The 20701-nt window shown below is 37.9% G+C and overlaps 1 protein-coding gene across 1 annotated transcript in view; it reads right to left on the bottom strand.

The window, feature by feature from the left end:
* The window catches only part of sema3c (sema domain, immunoglobulin domain (Ig), short basic domain, secreted, (semaphorin) 3C), a 95189-nt gene that overhangs the window by 27447 nt on the left and 47041 nt on the right, over positions 1 to 20701 (bottom strand). Inside the window, exons 3-8 of the mRNA XM_036577221.1 lie at positions 17150 to 17310; positions 15538 to 15600; positions 8607 to 8726; positions 4953 to 5043; positions 4557 to 4676; positions 1956 to 2098 (exon numbers count right to left, since the gene is read on the bottom strand). Coding sequence (XP_036433114.1) covers positions 1956 to 2098; positions 4557 to 4676; positions 4953 to 5043; positions 8607 to 8726; positions 15538 to 15600; positions 17150 to 17310 — 698 coding nt within the window. The remainder of the gene's footprint in view (positions 1 to 1955; positions 2099 to 4556; positions 4677 to 4952; positions 5044 to 8606; positions 8727 to 15537; positions 15601 to 17149; positions 17311 to 20701) is intronic.

Here is a 20701-nt window from a genome sequence, read left to right as displayed (position 1 = left end):
ATAGAAGTGTGTAATAACACTTTGGGCCTGCTGGAGGACCCATGGCTTGTTAAGAGGTTAACTTCTTGTTCTTGAAATACTGAATAAAACATCTAAAATGAGTAATTCATAATATTATTATATATTATTATAAAATAAAATAATAAATAATCTATATGACTAGTAATTCCAAACAATGAATTCAGGATTAATCAGTTTAGTCTAAATGTGTGCAGTAATAGTGTGTACAGTAAGAGCTCTTGATGAGGAGAGTTCTTGCTGATTCAGCTGCAGTGTTTATTGCAGCTCTAATCAAATCCTCTTGATTTCTCCATTCAAACTCCTGAAGATTCATCAGCTTACTCAGGTTAGTTACACTGGGAGATTATCAACATAGAGTGTTGCCCATAAAATACACTACAGTAAAATACAGCACAGCTACACCAGTGGCAGGCAGGTTGCCCAGATAGATCCAAGGTGGGCGTACTGAGCCCTTGCCCTTTTGCTGATTCACCATACCGCATCCTATTCATTTTGACAGTGGGCTCTGCCAGATCCACAGGGTGCATGACAGTTAGGACACTGTGAAAAAACTCAGATTTCTACTTTATGCATATGAGTAGCCACTGCATTGAGTTTAACAAACAGAGAAAGGATAGACCGGTCTTCTTTCTCTGATGGCACAGAGGGGCAACAATGCCTCTCTTTCTCTTCTGTAAATCTGTAACAGCTTAACATGAAAATGGAAATATCTGGTTTTATACCTAACTGTCGACAGTGAAGACTTGGATGGAAGACATTTGACTGGATACATTTTACATGGTATAAGGTCACAGGCTACTTGTTAAGAGAGCTAGCTTGCTAGTGAGCTTGAGCAAGCTAACCTGCTAACTAATGTGGACAACTGATGTACTTTAAGCAAATTATAAAAGCCTGAACAAGCATAAGTCTACATTGCGTTGTCATTGTAAGCTTTGGTGTAATATTAAATAACAATAAGAAATAGCAAATTGCCCCTGGATATGTTTAATATGGTTCCTGTTCTGTTGTTCATTTTCATGACATAAACAGCATAGATTTACCCATCAGCAATGTGGCTGCAGAAATGGTAGTTTCACTCATTAATAGCTGATCTTATAGTAAATCACACAATACTGTAATGGTAATTTTTCATTGTCCTCTCTGTGTATGTGCAAGCTGCATGATCCTGAAGGTTACCTTGAAGCTTTGGAATGTGTGAGTGTGCTACAAATTAAAGGAGTTGAACATCTCCTCCTTGACTTTAGAAGTAAATTGTGTCTGAGTTGTTTCTTCCAGAGATTAGCTAGGGGGACAAAACGACAGTGGGCCACTGTTTATGACCTTGAAGCTACAGACTAGCACATCCTTAAGACACCAGATCAAAGATAACTGCCGTGGTTGGCAGAAGTGGCATGCTGTGTGCAGCTGCATTAGCCAGGGAGCTAATATAGTGCTTAGTAAGCTGGCTAACTCACCTACCATAAACAGTAAAACTACGAGGTAAAGATAATAATACAGTCTCCTGGCTGACCTTGTATCACAGTTTTTTTTGTGTTTATTTATAAACAATATTGCCAAAATTGTGCATGTAGCAAACTGAAAGGAAAGTGAAGTTAATCTGAGGGAATGAAAAGTCCAAAATGTAGGCAAAATGCACATTTGCACATCTGAAATGGAACTGAATGCACTGAGACGCCAAAATTACTTACATAACTCGCTTTTTATATTTGCACTTTCAAAAGCTGATGTACGCCTTCAAATTACAGTTCACAAATACAAAATGTTTTGGCCTACATCAAACTCCACAGTGCATGGGTAGTACAATATTGACCTGTAGAAAACTGTAGAAACTGGCTCAACTGTAAAATATCTGTGAAACTTCAAATCACTAGTTGCTTCCATTTTTTGTTGTGTTGTATATTTTAGTGATGTTCAATGCATAAACACACACTTACAGGACACACTCGTGCAACCATGGTGTGTATGTTCTTGGTGTTTCCGCTGTTGTCTGTCAGCCTCTCTCGGAAAAAGAAATAAAGTTTGGAGTCGTTTGGATCCGATCCATCTGGGATCAAGTGCGCATCGATAAACACAGGCTCTGTTAAGAACAAAAACAATGACTTCAGCATCACATTCAGTCACACTTAACTTTAAGATCCTCTATAGCTTCTCTACAAAGCAGAATTCAATATCAGAAATGCTTATATGCTATATAAACAAAATAAAAGAGGGAAATATAAATATATACATATATATAATATACAAATAAAGACCCAAGCATCTACAAAACTAGGATCTACAGTAGACCCTTACAGTTTTTGCCAATTAGTCCAACAATTCAGGGTCAGCTGGGGAGGTAAATTAATTTTTTGTTTTATATAATTATTCTAAATGCATTATTATTATTATGATGATTATTATTATTATTGCCTTCCGCCCAATGATAGCTGGGATGGGCTCCAGCACCCCACTGCGACCCAGAAGGATAAGCAGTGTAGATGATGTGTGTGTGTGTGTAGTATTATTATTATTATTATTATTATTATTTATGTATTTATTATTATTATTATTAATAGTAGCAGTAGTAGTACCATTATCAAAAATCACATTTATTGTTTGAAAATTATGTTTTAATTGTGGAAATGTTATCCATTGTTTTTGATGGATGCATATTCTACATTTTTTTTCCCCTAAGGTCCCCTTGTAAAGTTTTTGTGTTTTTTGTTACTGGTCCTTAAAGACTGATAAATGCATATGAGCTCTGTTTTGATTGGCTACACTGTATTGTGCCTAATTCAAAAAGATAAGCACTCCATATAATGTGAATGGGCAGGACTAAACAGCTGTAGGCTGAATAGGTGGATATATGTAAATGTGTTGCTTTTTTCAAACATCACAGAAAACAAATTCAAAGCAGGCCATTTTTGCAGCTTTGCTTCCATATACAGATTGTATGACTTTGGAGTCATATGTATGTGATATGGATACTTGTATGTTTTGATACTTAAAATTCTTTCATTTCAAGAATGCAGTTTTCCATGATATGGGCCAACCCTGTATCCAGGTTGATCCGCATGCATATAAGAACAGACTGGGTGCGAGTGGTGCTCGGAGGAGGCCTAACGTTTCTCATCTGTACTAATATCCCCTCAGTTTCACACATTTCAATCTCATCCTGAGCTCAAACACAAACCATCCTGACAAAACATCTCACAAAGGAGAGCAAAACCTTCAAGGAAACTTTATACACACATGTGGCATATTTCACTTTGTTGTTTCAGGCCGCACCATGTGAGCCTTTTCATCTGAAACTAGGACACCTCTGAGTGCTATATGGACCTTACATATGCTTTTATGCCCGTGTGGCTCGTAATTGGTTTCACTAAAAATATACAAATATAAAAAAATAATCTCTATGTATATAAAAATCATTGTTTATTGCTGGAAGTGTATTGAAGTGACAGCCAAAAGTCAGCAAAGACATGTTTGGTGTCTGAAGTTTCTTTCATTTCAGTACTGGAGCTATGAGGCTAATGCTAATGTAGCTAAGAAGTAATGGGAGCTTGTACTGCACCAATTAATTGTGCAAATTGTAAACCTAAATCATCACCCACTTACCTCAGACTGCTTCGGTATAAGAGTATAAGAAAATGTGTACATTTGTGGGGGGTTTAAACTATTCCTTTAACACCAAATTCTCTATGGGACTTTTCCAGTAGTTGGCCAATGTAAGACACTTTTGACAAAGATTTAGCCAAACTATGCCACATAAAAAGAAACTCTACTGGTAACACATTATGATACCAATAGTTTATAACACCTCTATTAGCTGTTACCTCATAATTAACTAATCATTAACTAATCAGATATTTACAATGGTTTATCATAAATTAATATTTTAACATTACTTTGTAAGACACATATAAACTTTTACTTAATTATGTTTTGCAAATGACTTATGAGGTATATGTAAATTATCTTTTACATTTTACAGCTCCTAATATAAAGTGACGTCACAGTGTCCTGTTCTTGTCTCCACCCTCTCTGGTCATGTCCCAGGTACTTCCACTTTATCATTAGTACTCCCCTCTCTGTGTTACCCTATTCATGATTTTGATGTACTCATCTCTCCTATTCTAGCATATAGGATTGTTTGTTAATGTTGTTTATAGGCTAATATCTACTGCTTATGTTTACTAATATATGTATAGGTCTGTTTTTTTAGTATTCACATATTTACATTCACATATTTACTAATATTAGATAACATCTGAATTTCTGATTAGCTCATCATAATTTTTATGTAGACTTTATAAGCTAATAAAGATCAAATTCCTGATTTTTGTGATTTGTTAACTAGAGGCTTATTACTTTATTATAAAGTAGTAGCGTACATCTGTTATAAATTAACATTAATATATTAATTAGTGATGAATAATTCTCAATTTTTTAAATGTATGACTTGTTAATTATGAAGTAACAGCTAATAGAAGTCTATAAACTATCATTATTATAAAGTGTTACCAATCTCCTTCAGGTAATGAAGTGGTCAGTACCGCTTAGCCATTTGGAGTTGTGCTGGTCAGTCCTCACTGCATTACTGTTGGTCAGACTCCTGAAGATAGCCGCATCCGTCCCCATGAAGTCTATATACATGCCAGAGAACAGCTCCTGATCTACATGAGAAATTAAGAAAGTGGGAATAAGAACAGGAGAGTGTTCAACAATCTTCTCACGTAACATTTAACCCTTCAATGCACGCTTTAGGTCGTTAGTAACGTGTGACCTCATTTCCTCCCCTCAGTGTAATGTTTTTCTTGCTTTGGCTTTAATATAATATAAATAACATTTTTGTAAAACCAAAAAATCAGTCATTTCTATTAAAACATCCTGAACAGCTTGGAGTCCCCAAACCTTTTACGGTCAGTATGTGGGTGGTGCTCTGTACTCACTGAGCATGACCGAGACAGTGTTGACCCGTGGGCTGAAGGAGCAGCGGCCTTTCCCTGACTCCGCCCGCGATGCAATATGGAACACTTTCTCCTGCCGAGAGAAATACACTCAACTGATCTACTCAGTATATCGAATACTGATCATTATGAGACTGAGACTATTGCAATAATATTATTGTAACAACTTGCCTGAAATAAGGTTATCTAGTGAAATTCTTATCCAAATGGCAGATAATTTAGTTTGTTTCAAAACAATCACATTTATCTGGATTATTTAAAAAAATGATTCATTATGATTATCTGACAATAGAATAAAACTGTATTACTAGACAAAACAAGTAAAATGTTTAGAAATAAAATAAATATTTTTACAGTATTCTTACATCAATCTCATGATGAGCAATAATAGATATACTGAATAGATTTAAGATGATTTCACTTGCCAGTATGTCATAATTTGCAGGAATATGCAGGAATCCAGCATTAATACAGTATTGTTTTCTTTGCATTCTATTTCAGTTAGAATACAGCAAGTTTTTCCTAATGATGAAAAATGAATAACTTGTACTTAATGGCTGTTTTGACAAACGCACAGCACAGTACGCAGTTAATTACATAAATATATAATTACAATTAACTAATTATGTAATTAAAATAAAACATATAGCAAAACTCCAATAATAACCATAGAGTTCTAAGGTATAAGTGATTAAACATGTTCCCCACAGCTCTTCCTGCTATTCTTCAACTGAAGTCTTTTTTCCATCCATTTTTCCTTTCTGCACTCTGTGTTCATTTTTTCATGGATCATTAAAAATGATTCCAAAAGGAGAAAAGAAGAAGAGAGGAATTTCCTTCCCAGAATCCTTCGGTGTGGTAGCTCTGGCAAGCTGCCTGTCTCCTGAGTGGTCAGACAGATCGCTAGGGGTTTTCGGGTTTCCGTTAGGTTGAGTATTACGTGTGTGTGTGTGTGTGTGTGTGTGTATGTGTGTATGTGTGTGTGTGTGTGTGTATGTGTGTATGTGTGTATGTGTGTGTGTGTGTGTGTGTGTATCTGTCAGAAGTCAAGTGATGTTGTAGTCATAGCATCATACACACACACGCACACACACACGCACACACACATACACACACTGAAGTCACAGGGTGTTTGGGGTGGTCCTGTCACTGTGATGAGTCACATATTTGGTGGTTCCCTCTGAGAGAGAGAAAGAGAGAGAGAGAGAGAGAGAGAGAGAGAGAGAGAGAGAGAGAGAGACTCTAGAGCTAAAACAGAGCAATGCGCCTTTCAAACAAAAGCAGAGTGATGGAGAGCAAACAGCCTGGAGCCTTCTCTGCTCTTCTTCCCTCTTCTCTTCTCTTTGCTCTTCTTCTCCTTTACTATCTTCTCTTGTCCTCACTCCTCTACTCTTCTAGTCTCCCCTTTTTTGTTTTCTTTTCCACCTCTATTCTTCTCTACTCTCCTCTTCCCTCTGCTCTTCTATTTTCCGCTCTCTTGTTGTTATCTATTCTCCTCATTTATTTTCTTATCTTCTCCTCTTATCGTTTTGTCTACTTTCCTTTTCTCTTCTCTTTTCTTTTCTCTTTTTCTCTTTTCTCCCTTTCTCTTCTTTATTATTCTCTCCTCTTCTACTTTCTTCTCTTCATTCCTTGTGTCTATTTTCCTTTCCTTTTTTCTTCTTTGCTTTTCTTCTCTCCTTTTCTATTCTACTCTCTCCTCTGTCTCTTTTGCATTTCTTCCCTCTTTTTCCTCTCTCCTCTTCTCATCTCTTTTTCTCTTCTCTTCTCACATTTACTTTTTTCTCTTTATTCCTTGGGTCTACTTTCCTCTTCTCTTCTATCTATTCTCTTCACTGCCTTTCTGTTCACTTCTCTTACTTTCTCCTCTTTCTTTTCTAACAGAATAACAGACTTAACCAGAAAAGGTATCAGTTGTAATCCCAGTACAAGAGCACAGGTTTAGAGAGAGACGCTCCAGTCTGAAAAGAAATGGCCATTGTGAGTTTCTGAATCACAGCTCCTCCCAGACAAGCCTGTTAGATACAACCTGATTCAACAGGTCTGAGTTCAAGTGTCAACAGAATTACAGCTTTTACAACTGCTCAGAGATATTTTTAGAATATTTTCCAAACATTGGACAAAGATTCCAAAACTGTAACTAAATTTACCAGAATGTGTCTCCCTTGAGTTAAAAGCATGTTAACTTTGCTTATAATGAAAGACTGCTTTCAAAACCCACATAAATACTTCAAATAGACACTACTGGTATCAACACTGTTATCAACTAAACACTCAATCAGTTGAAAACACTGCTATTAAAGATGCAAATTAATTGATAGCCACTCCACACATAACCAAAATATAAATACTTTTGTGAGTGAAGTACTTGTAAAAATGAGTGCTGAAGGACTAAGAACAGAAAATATACATTCAAATCGTGAACTTTATATATCACTGCGGCCATAACAGGAGATGGAAAAACAGCTTGATGACTTGAAACAATTGGATTTTTTTAGCTTAATTAAATAAGACTGTCTAGTTACTTATCATCATTTTACCCAAAATAATTAGGCAGTACTTTAGAGTTGTACCTCACATTTACCCAGTTAATAGCTGGAAGCTGTTTGCCATTTCACTGTAATTTACAGTTTTTTAATTACAATTGCCAACAAGCATTTTCAGTACCGAAGTGTCATTTTCAAAGCTCTTCACACAGTCAGCACACAACACTCTGTTCAGACCAAGCTGTGAAAAGATTTTCCTTGCTTGAGCACAGTAAACATTCAGTGATCACAATTTCAATGAAATAATGCAAAGAATAATTTAAGTTTAGATAAACATGTAAACTCTTGTTGTTTACATGCTCAGTTATTTACAGAGTAAATAACTATTTACTATTTAAGAGGGATCTACCTTAATTCTGAAAGTTAGCATTTCTCTGGTGAGTGTGCAGTGATAAAAAAAAATTCTGTTATAAGAGCACTAGTGTTGATGTTTTGATGGACTGAATGTGTTTTTATATGTTCCTAGAAGCTGTAGAGCATTTTGGGTATAAAATGAACTGTTGTGCTGAGCAGCATGTTTCTCCAGAGAAAGATATGCAAAAAAAAGAAAACTTGCTGCAGTTTGTTCCTCACACTTACCCAGTTAATGCCGAGACCTTAAGTGACTGTAACACTACTGTGAAGTGTGGCCTAGTTTTGGAGTCTAGGCCTGTGTTCAAAACAAAAACTAGACACTATTTTGCAAGTCGGCTCTTTTGTCGTGGTGTCCGAAAACGTTGGAGAAAGCTGCTATAGCACAATGAGCCTCATTCACCAACCATTCTTAAGAAGAAATTTCTTCTTAAAACCCACTTTCATGAAGACTCTGACATTTGCCTGTGTTTTTTTGTTTGTTCTTAGGTAAGAACAGAATTTACACACACTCAAGAGCACAAAGGTTCGAGCAGTTTTGTGGTTGAAGAAGACGTGATGAATCTTATGTAGGTATTTTCTTAGGATCTTTCTCAAGAACACATTTAAGAAAAAAACTTGGATAGATATTGGGGAATGAGGCCCAACGTCTGTTGTAGAAAGTGCTGTATAAATAAAATTGAACTGACCCAAACCAAAGCGCAGAGTGTTGGGGGTTGGGGGTTTTGATGTGTGTTACCTCAGGTCTCCGGCCACGGTTGACATAGGCACACACAGGGCTGTAGGCGCCGCTGCCACAGATGAACAGATGAGTCCTGTTATAGGGCTGAATCACTCTCAGGAAGTTTCCACAGCCGTGCTGCAGAGAGGGAGCGAGAGAGCAAGCGAGAGAGAGAGAGAGCACAAGGTCAACACAGTAAATTATAATGACAAATTTGGTCGACAGACACAGTGAGTAACAGCAGGCACGTGGTCAGGGTCGTGCGCCAAACACGTGGACACTCTGGGCAGTGCTCCGTGGAAGGATGTGGAAGAATACTGCACACGTCTCAGAGGAAGTGTGAAAGACAAACTGCATGCAATTTATACACAGCAGATACTCATTATTCATTACATTAAAATGTAACTTTTAGGGTCACACAAAAAAGCATCTATTCCTACTCATTAATAGCGAGCTGTCTCATTTAATGTGTAGAGTACATGATCTAACAAAGCTGATATTTTCTGTCCTGTTTGTGTCACAAACCACCATTTTAACTGCATAGGAATATATGTTGATCAAAAGAAGTTTTGGGTTATTTGGATTAGCATCCCAACAATTATTTTGAAGTAAAATGGGGGTTTAGGTGAAAGTTTTCTACTTTTCTTTTCAGCAGTAGGCCCAAGGTATTGATCGACAAGGTATAATATAGCTGAAAATATGTTCTTTTGAATATAGTAAACCAATATTTCTATAATACATTAACAAATTAAATCATTCTTTAAAAATGATAAAGCTATCTCAAAACTACATTTGAGACCATAACACACACTTCAGTGGCCTTTTAAAAAAGTAATAAACCATGCTGTGATTTTTTTCCAATGAATGAAGTGATATTCAACTCTCTATCTTGCCTCAAATCCTCTTACCCTGGTAAAATCACTGTCACACACAGCCTCAAGTTTCTAACTGCTTTTATAAAATAGTGATATGATAAAGGAATAAGCCATGAAGGGCTGCGAGTTACAGCAGTTTTATTGTGGGTAAGGGTGTTCTTAGGTACAATGCAAAGCAGAGTTTTATAAAACGGCAGCCAACATAAAATATGAAAAAATACAATTTTTTTTCAGAAAAAGATTTATTGTTAATAATAATTGACATAAGCAAGTATTCCACCAAGAAATATAAATTCTTTAGAGGAGGGTAGCTATAGTTGCCAAGCAACGATGGACTGCTGAATGCAGAGAAGAAAGCTTAATCGCTCATCTGTGGTCATTTCATGAACTTTTTAACTTTTTGTCTTATGACAATGAACATATCATAAAGCACTGTTTAATGCAAAAACCTTCGCTTTATAAGTACTTTTTGGTCACCATCTAACAGCGCCCTTCTCATCCTGGGGCCGAATCTCAAATGGCGCCCTGCTCCCTACATAACATTGCACTATGTAGGAATTTAAATACTGGCTTCTGCACCCCAACAATGCATAATGTAGCTAAAAAATAGTTATTACAAATAGTCATAAAAAATAATTTGGGATTCAGCCACATCCATACTCAACGAATAGTGCACTATTTGGGTGTAGAAGCTAGAATTTCAAAACCTCCATAGCTAGCACACTATTCAGGGAGTATGTAAGGTGTTTGGGATTCAACCTGGGGTTGACATGACTTCTGACTGAAGCACAGACATGTGAAGCTTGGAAGCAATTCAAGTGAGATTCTTTAGTCGTTTATATTGCAGTTTTACAGCAAATCATATTGTAAGTACTTCAAAGTCTGTGATATTAATGATGGAGTTGTTTAGGCTGTTGACTATCTTGTACCCTGTTAGCTGGCTTTCCAGCCTAGTTCTAGTTAAGAAAATAAGTTACAAGCCCCTCAGTTCACACAAAAAAACAGGTTCTTACTTCTTCACCAGTTCGCTTGTTGGTCCATGCGAGCAGCATGAGAGTCAAAGATTGTTCCAAAACTAGCACACGGATTTTTCGTGATGTGGCACAGTAATACAGAGTTTAGTTGCTGTGAGGCGGTCATAGGTGTGCATATGTTGTGTAATTTAAAACTGCTTCTAACATGACAGCCAATCAGGTTTTAGGACCTTAACTATCCTTTTCATAAACAGAATATGAACAAATAGAACAAAATTCAATAAAATATGCTGTTTTTCATCAACTATTCATATAATAAAAATGTCATTATATATCAGTGTTTGATGTAGAAACTTTCGCTTTTCACTCACTAATTACCACCAAACCCAGTTGTTGAGCAATCTCAAACATACTTGCATATTTGGTTTCTTACACTGTGACAGGGGTCACCGATCTTATCCACAAAGGGTGGGTGTGGCTGACAGGAGCTCACCTCCTATAACTAATCAATTGTTTGAAGACTGATCAACTGATTAACCAAGTGAAATGAGATGAGCTTCAGCTTCACTGGCCCTTTACAGATAAAATTGGTGACCCTTGCTGAATAATAATGTACTTTTATCCATGTTTATAGATACTTAACAGCACAACACAGTTTGAGGTGAATGTATGATGATTTAAGCTTGCAGTTAGCACTGTGCTAATTGGTGTACATAAGCTTATATTACTTGTTAGCTACATAAGCCTCATGGTTATTGTGTAAAATTAAAGAAACAAACATGCCTGGGCTGATCAACTACATTTGGAGTAAAGAGAGAGAACTGTGTAGATCACTTTAATCAGCAGGAGAGAAAATGATTAAGAATGGCAGAGAGTGAAGCAGATAGGGAAAGAGGGAGAGAGAGAAAGAAGAATTGTCCAGGGAGCAGTTAGGAACTTGGCTAGCTTTGGTCAAACAGCAGCTGCTGCAGTCCTCTTTTAACACACACACGCACACACACACACACGCACACACACACAGCAGAGTACAATTCCAGAAAAAGGACACTTCCAACAGTACACACCCTTCTCTCTCTCTCTCTCTCTCTCTCTCTTTCTCTCTCTACTAATCTATCTCTATCTCTCTCCCATCGTTCTCCCTTACTCTTTATGTCTCTGTCTTTTTATTTCTCTCTCTTGTTCTCTGTTTCTTGTTCTCTCTTTCTCTTCTTTTTCTCCTTTTCTCTTTACCTTCTCTATCATTTTTCCTCTGCATCTCTCTCTCTCTGTCTCATTCCACACAGCTCCTCTCTTTCTCTTTTCTCTATCTGCTTCCTCTGGAAAAAGCATAAACAGTGTTTTAGGTGATGAATGCAGTGAATTAATGAGTCAGAACTGTGTAAGCATGTCTAAATATCATTTACAGCTCAGTTAGAGAAAAGTCATAACTCTTCCTGAACCACGTGTGTTACCGCTGAGTGTGTGTGGAGTGAAGAAGTGAATATACACACATCAGGAGGAGAGGAATAACAACCTGACACAAGCTCTAAATAAACTAGAGAGAGAGAGAAAGAGAGAGAGAGAAGAGAGAGAAGACTGAAGGAGGGGGATTTAAGTAGAGTGTACATAGTTAAGTCTCCATTACCTACACTCACTGGGTACTTTATTAGAAACACTTACTTTCTACTTCCAGTCACTGGCCACTTTATTAGAAACACCTACCTTAAACTTCCAGTCACTGGCCACTTTATTAGAAACCCCTACCTTGCACTTCCACTCACTGGCCACTTTATTAGAAACACCTACCTTGGACTTCCAGTCACTGGCCACTTTATTAGAAACCCCTATCTTGTACTTCCACTCACTGGCCACTTTATTAGAAACCCGCTACCTTGGACTTCCACTCGCTGGCCACTTTATTAGAAACACCTACCTTGGACTTCCAGTCACTGGCCACTTTATTAGAAACACCTAATTTGTACCTCCACTCTCTGGTCACTTTATCAGAACCCCCTACCTTGGACTTCCACTCACTGGTCACTTTATTAGAAAGCCTTTCCTTGGACATCCAATGGTCAATGGTCACTCTTTATTAGAAACCCGCTACCTTGGACTTCCACTCACTGGCCACTTTATTAGAAACCCGCTACCTTGGACTTCCACTCGCTGGCCACTTTATTAGAAACACCTACCTTGGACTTCCAGTCACTGGCCACTTTATTAGAAACACCTAATTTGTACTTCCACTCTCTGGTCACTTTATCAGAACCCCCTACCTTGGACTTCCACTCACTGGTCACTTTATTAGAAAGCCTTTCCTTAGACATCCAATGGTCAATGGTCACTCTTTATTAGAAACCCGCTACTTTGGACTTCCACTCACTGGCCACTTTATTAGAAACCCGCTACCTTGGACTTCCACTCACTGGTCACTTTATTAGAAACACCTACCTTCTACTTCCAAGGGTCAATGGTCACTCTATTTGAAACACCTACTTTGTACTTCCACTCTCTAGCCACTTTATTAGAAACACCTACCTTAAAGGTCAGCTATATAGGTGTACAATTACATCTGTTGCTACACAATTTATCTACCCCATCTAACGTTGATGAGCTTCTGACCACTGTTGTCCAGATGTTATTTAGTTGGTGGATCATTCTCAGCACGGCAGTGACACTAACATGGTAGTGGTCATTGTAGTGTGTGTGGTGCTGATACAAGTGTATCAGTCACAGCAGTGCTGCTGGAGTTTTTACATGTCAGTGTCACAGCTAGGTTAAGAGTGGACCACCACCCAAAAACATCTTGCCAAGGGCAGCTCTTTGGTCATAAACTGACCATTAATGAAGGGCTAGAGGATAGCTAACAGAAACTATGCATCAACAGATGGGCTACAGTCTCTATCTGTACACCAGCAAGGTGGAGCTGCAAGAGAGGGGTTTCTGATAAAGTGGCTGGGGAGTAAAAATGCTTTAGCAACACTGTAACTTAATATGGTCATGGCAGTAAATCTTAGAGTTGAATTGAGATGACTTGATAGTGAGAGAGCAGCAGGTCATTCTTTGCTAGTCGAGCTCACACAAATCTTCGTTGGAGTGAGTTCAGGGAGATTTACACTCAAAGTGACATGAAGCCTCAGGTCTCCCCAAACTCATCTACTGTAAATCACACAGAAAAACTAAACACGCACAGCTCCAAATCCCAACAATCCACTGCCCCAACCATATACTACAGTCCTCTACTGACAGCATGCTACACTACCACAGTGGTTGTTTACAGTAGGTAAGGGCTACTTTCAGGAAAAAAAAACACCTCCCATAAATCCACACAACAACAACACTTCAGCACAGCAGACTCAGTGTTGCTGTGGTTTATTCAGTGTGGAGCTGAGTCCGCAATTATCAGCTCAGTTAATTTTAATTCAGTATATTTCACTGGCATATTTAGTTACAGCACTGTCATCATTAAAGGGCCAATATCCTATACTTTTCTTATGTATTATTTCTTTCCCCTAAGGTCTACATAGAATGTTTATATGGTTTTATGTAGTAAAAACAATTTATTTTTACATGATCACTTTCCAAACTCTATTCTTTTATTCTTCTATCTTTTACAATTAAACAGTTTTTTTTACTGTCTTTAAGAATGATATATCAAAATACGCCCTATTTTGAATATGGCTCATTCAAAGAGCAGTCAAGGCTGAAACATTCCTTATAACATCAGTGTGAATGTGTGGGGCTAAACTGGTGGGCTGGACAAGCTGATATAAATGTTTAAAAATGGGTATCTAATTTGTACTTCCACTCACTGGTCACTTTATTAGAAACCACTACCTTGGGCTACCACTCACTGGAGACTTTATTAGAAACACCTATCTTGTACTTTCACTCACTGGCCACTTTATTAGAAACACCTACCTTGTACTTCCACTCACTGGTCACTTTATTAGAAACCCCTACCTAGGGCTACCACTCACTGGAGACCTTATTAGAAACACTTGCTTTGTACTTACACTCACTGGCAACTTTATTAGACACACCTAATTTGTATTCAAACTCACTGATCACTTTATTAGAAACACCTAATTTGTACTTACACTCACTGGTCACTGTATTAGTTCTTTTCTGAATATGGCTCATTCAAAGAGCAGTCAAGGCTGAAACATTCCTTATAACTTCAGTGTAAATGTGTGGGGCTGTTTTCTATTACCTGTGTCAGTTAAATACTTAAGGCTTTTCTTACTTACAGTAATGTTAGCAAAGGATTACATTAGGTGGATACAGACAAGATCATTAACATTCCTAATGGAGAGATCAGTATTAGTCTAAAATGTGCGTGTGTGATGGATGTGTATGATTAATTGCGGCAATGTGGTGTTTTTCTGAGGATGATTGAGTGTTAGTCCTCTCCTACGCAGTGCTTTGCTCTAACACACGTAATTAATGACAGAGCAGCGTGGCCTCCGCGCATAGAAAAACTGACACACATGCACGTCCCATACACACACACACACACACACACACACACACACACACACATACAAGCACACTCGCATTCCCATATATGCACACAAGCTCAGACATATGTATGTACACATAAAAACATAAGCATGAATTAATGATTATTCATCTACTATGAATTATTCATTAACTGCTATGAATTATTCAGTATCTACTGTTAATTATTCAGTAAATGATGTGAGTTATTCAGTCACTACCATTACTTATTCAGTATGTACTAGAACTTATTCAGTAACTACTAAGAAACACAAAAAAAACCTGAGCATGAATTAATAAATTAAACAATTATTCAATATCTGAGTTATTCAGTAACCACTCTAATATTAGAAGTATACATTAGATGTAATGATGTTCAATGCATGTAGCATTTTTTAATGTATTTTTTTCTTAAATACATGCTCCATGTGCAGTAAGGTGGAAGAGACAGCCTTCAGCATTACATCATTAATTCAGTTCTTCACAGCCACTCAAACTGAGAGTGTAGTGCAGCACCAGTGCTGGGTCTACACTCCATTACTGTAATGAGATATGGGGAAGAGACAGACATGCACTGTATATTACAGCAGGAGTTTAAAAGGTATCAGCACTCTTGCTTACTGTGGGATCTTTGCCAGCCATCTGACACTCTTCGATCTTAGTGTTGGACGCCGGCCAGAATAACTGTAAGAGGAAAAAGAAGTAGATATCAAAAACGAAGAATGTGACATGAAAAATAGTGAAATGAGAAAAACAGCTAATTTGAACAGGATTCAGATTTGGCAGGCATTGAAAGGGTCAGATTAAAGGGATTTATATATGCCTGTGATGTGTAATACGTATGAAAACACTCACTGAGCACTTTATAAACCCCTCTCTCGCAGCCTTACTGGTGTACAGTCTGTAGCCCAACTGTTGATGCACAGTTTGTGTTGGCCATCCTCTAGCCCTTCATCAATGGTTGGTTTCTGACCATAGAGCCACTCTTGGCTGGATATTTTTGGGTGGGCGACCACTCTTAACCAAGCAGCAACACCACTTTGTCCGATACACTCACACCAGCACCACACACACACCACAATGTCAGTGCCAGAAACTACATGATCAATGAGATACAGACAGCAGATGGTTTACAGCAGGGGTGCACAACTCCGGTCCTGGAGGGCTGGTGTCCAGTACAGTTTGGAGGTTTCTCTGCTCAAACACACCCACTTAAACTGGCAATTAACAGAGAAGCATAATCAGGTGTGTTGGAGCAGGTAAATGACCAAACTGTGCTGGACACTGGCCCTCCAGGACCGGAGTTGTGCACCCCTGGTCTACAGTCTGTAATTGTACACCTGTACAGTGGAACTATAGGGTAGGTGGAGCTCACATATAGCTTCAAACTATTGTATTGATCCTTAAAATGCTCCTATAATTCTTGTTTTTAATTCACAACAATGACAGAAAGACGGAAAACATTTCTTTATGTTTAAGTGGTCAAATACAGGAGGACCCCATTAGAAATCCTTTAAGAATAATTTTCATAACTACTAAAGAACAGACATTTACCTGTCAAAAGCCTCTAATGGAGTCACTTTATTACAGAGTTTTAATGAAGAGCTACGCTAAGAGGTTTTTTTTTGGTCATTAGTTCGCTAATGGATCTCTCTCAGTTTCCCCCAGGGAAAATATAAACACATTTCTGTCTTTGTCCACATGTTACCTTGCAATTACAGCTCTAACAGCACAATCACACAGCATAAAAACCCATGAGAGTAATTAGACTGCCAACTAGACTCCAGCGAGAAGTGCAGCTTTTTTATGTGTATCCAATCCAGATATTCATTAACACTGAGGTCAGGGATGCAAGAACGGAACACTGCGCTGACAGGTTTTCAAAAGGAAACATCCTCTTCTGTAGCATAGAGATACATATGGCACTGTTTAATGGAAATGAATAGAAAGAGGATGGCTAACTCAAACTGAGCAACAGAGAGAGAAAGCTACAATCTCTAACTGTACACAGGAGTTACAAAGCAGGGGTTTATAATAAAGTGGCCAGGGATTGTAAAATGTACAAATGGCATTAATTAAACTGTTTCACTATGAATGATGTCTGAAGAATTTGTTTTGTGGCATGAGATTTATTATTCTGAACATAACACTGGTATGAAAATGATATCATAAAAATCACAATGCTATGAGGATCTATTCCATCAGCAATTTACTGAAACAGTTAGAGTCTGACCTTTAGCGTTCCCTGAGTGATGTTGTTGATGTCCATAGAGAGCACATGGTCTTTGCAGCCCACATACATGCGGTCCTGATCCTCATCCATAAACAGGATTCTGTAGTCCATGGCCTTTTCTGACAGAGTGTAGAACTCAAAGGCCTGGGTTGTCTGCAGTTCTGTAAAAACACGAGACACACACAAACACAATGTATTTTAATTGTTCATTTGGGATGGATGTTACATATAAAGTAATGCACACATATATACCAGACTCACATCTCATCATTCTTCACAAAATGGGGATAGGAGGAGATTATAAATGAGATAATCCACTTCCATAAGAAAGGGAAAGTCAAAGGAAAGTAAGTAAAAAAACAGTCGATTCCCAACTGAACACCTGAACCTGGTAGACCACCAAAAACTGTCACCATCATATAAACAGTACTAAAGCTGTCATTTTTAAGACAGAGGAGACAATTAAGCCCATTTTTGCTTCAGATATAAAAAAAAACAGGTGTTTCTATCCATTTTCTATTGTGAAAAGACAACTCAACACTATGACTCTGAATGGATGTGTAGCTGTCAAGAAGCCTTTAATGAAAAAAGGGGAAAAAAGACAAAAAAGAACAACATTTGCAAATCAGAAAGAAGCTGCTGTCGTTCTTAGAACAATGGACTGACCACCCCAGAATCCAGACCTCAACATCACTGAATGTGTTTGGGATTACTTGGATCGTGAGAAGCAGAAAATATAACCAACTTCTAAGACTGAACTTTGGTAGTGTGGAAAAATTTCCCCGCAGATTTCTTTGAAAAACTGGTAGTATCCCTAAAGAAATGGAAGCTGTATTAAGAACAAGGACTGGACATGATTAATATTGAAAATGTGATTTTATATTCAGTTGTTGAGGCTTCTGTGTAATTTTCTTTTAAATGTGTTTTCTGCTTTTTTTCTGATGCTGAAAAAGGAATAAAAGGTATTTTGACTGGAAGCTGATGCTACACTATCTGAGTCTGGGGATCTGCTCTGTGTGGAAGAACATTTTGTAACCCCTTCCCTGAGCAGATGAATCTGATGAGTGAGAGAGTGTTGTAAGAATATTCAATGAGAACTCAGACAGAACTTTTCTCATCAGTATTATGTTGATATTGCATTTGAGATTTAAACGTCAAGCCAGGGCTTCCTTTTGAGCCTGTACATGTGACATTAATACAGAAAGACACACAATGTGGTTCAAAAACTCCCCACCAAATCTGACCTGACGCCTCTGACTTTTACATTATTGTTTCAGACTTCACAAGGTGACTTGCAGCAGCGCATGCAAACTTCTCCTGAGTAAGTAATGCTACTTCTTTCAATTTAAACAAAAAATCTTGCAAGGCAGCTTCAAATAAATGGAGGGTGACATTGCAGTTTAAGTGTTAAAGTACTGTATATACCTCAAGTAAACAGTAAGCTTAGGAATTCTCAGCTGCTTTTGGAGCATCTCCTCACTTCAAGACATTATTTACCACTGATAGCAGAAAAGCATGTTGATCACATCTTGTTACAGGCACATACTTGTACATACACACACCCACACACACACACACACACAGAGATCCTATAGAGAGACTGAGTGCTCTTCACTATACCATCAAAGGCAACAAGAGCCAAGCTCATAAATATTCACAATTCATCCGCCTTTCAGTCTTTAAAGAACTGCAATCACACAGGCACACTCTTTCTTTTCTTTTGCTTTTTCTGCTCCTCTCCTCCCTCTCTTCTCCTCCTATCTTCTTTCAAAACTTTCCCCTTAAGCCGCCCTTCCCTCTCTTTCTTATCCGCCCTTCAACGTTCAATAAACAGTCTTCCCTTCCCTCATCAAGTCAAAGTCACATTTTGTCGTCCTCTGCCACATTCCTTTCATCATCGGTTTTTTCTTTTTTCCACAGGAAAAGAAAAAGGTTGTATGGTGCCTCCTTCTCTGCCTGAGGCTGTGGATGCTTTAACATGGCAATGCTTTCACTGCTATAGCCCTTCAATACAAAGCCTATGGATCTTTCCCACCACTTGCATTGAAGAGCTTTCCATCTGCAGCCCATACAAATCATTCTGAACCAAAGCCATGGAAAGCTCTTAACACATGCACAGATTTGTTTTTATACTTTGTCAGGACACAGGGTTCTACATACATTATATAGACAAAAGTATAGGGACACCTACACATTACACCTACAGGAGCCTTTTGATATCCCATTCTAAGTCCATAGGCATTAATATAGAGTTGGCCCCCTTTCACAGCCATAACAGTTTTCCCTCTTCTGGGAAGCTTTCTACAAGATTTCGGAGTGTGTCTGTGGGAATTTTTGCCCATTAAGCCAGAAGAGCATTTGTGAGGTCAGACACTGATGTTGGATGGGAGGGCCTCGCTCGCAATCTCTGTTCTAGTTCATCCCAAATGTGTTTGATGAGGTTGAGGTCACGGCTCTGTGCAGGCAGTCAAGTTCTCCAAACTCACCCAGCCATGCCTTTCTGAAGTTTGCTTTGTGCACTGGGGCTCAGTCATGCTGGAACAGAAATGGGCCTTCCCAAATTGTTCCCACAAAGTTGGAAGCATAGAATTGTCCAAAATGTCTTGGTATGCTGAAGCATTAAGATTTCCCTTCACTGGAACTAAGAGGTCTAGGCCAACTTCTGAAAAAACAAACCTATAGCATTATCCCTCCTCCACCAAACTTTACAGCTGGTATAATGCAGACAGGCAGGTAATGTTCTCCAAGCATTCACCAAACCCAGACTCGCTCATCAAGCTGAAACACCTGAACTCAACAATTGGGAGGGGTGTCCCAATACATTTGTCCATTTAGTGTATCTCCTATATGTATTACACATATGTAAGTATTTATAATAATGGTAATAATAATCTGTCCCTTATGTATTTTATACATATAAATATCTATTAGGGGTGGACAACATGATGAGATGTTATTGTTAGTGTGATATATTATGTCACAACAGCCATTTCTGGGCATCTTCAGTTCTTAAAGAACACTGACAAACTACATGCTTCATTAAAAAGTGAGCATAAGGCCTGTTTAATTGGATTTAGTGCAGTTTGTTAACCATTGAATACAAATCATTGTAATTTTTTATTGTTATTATTATTATTATTATTATTATTATTATTATTATTATAGCATTTTTATATGTGGTGCTACAGGTTCTATTCTGTCTGTTCCAACTTATTAAATCTTGGAAAAACGAAATATCATGATGCATATTGTCTATCTTAAAAATGTTTTGAAGTATTGAGACATAATATTTCGGTCATATCGACCACGCCTGATATCTATATGTAACACTACGGCCCATATTTGTACTATAAAAATATGTCTCTACAGTGAAAGGAAACAAGTGTTCAGACACTTTTGTTTTTGTTATTTAATATACTTTCAGTGCACATGTCCACTTCAAATATACACACTTAATGTCTTTCGACTTTGAACAAACTTTGACTTTGACTTTGTATGGTGCTCTTGGGATGATACGCGTAAACCTTCTTTCTCCAAACATGACCAGCTGAA

The sequence above is a fragment of the Colossoma macropomum genome, unplaced genomic scaffold (assembly GCF_904425465.1).
Source record: "Colossoma macropomum unplaced genomic scaffold, Colossoma_macropomum, whole genome shotgun sequence".
NCBI classification, from domain to species: domain Eukaryota; kingdom Metazoa; phylum Chordata; class Actinopteri; order Characiformes; family Serrasalmidae; genus Colossoma; species Colossoma macropomum.
The sequence above is the reverse complement of the archived record's forward strand: the minus strand, read 5'-3'. Positions and strand labels throughout refer to the sequence as shown.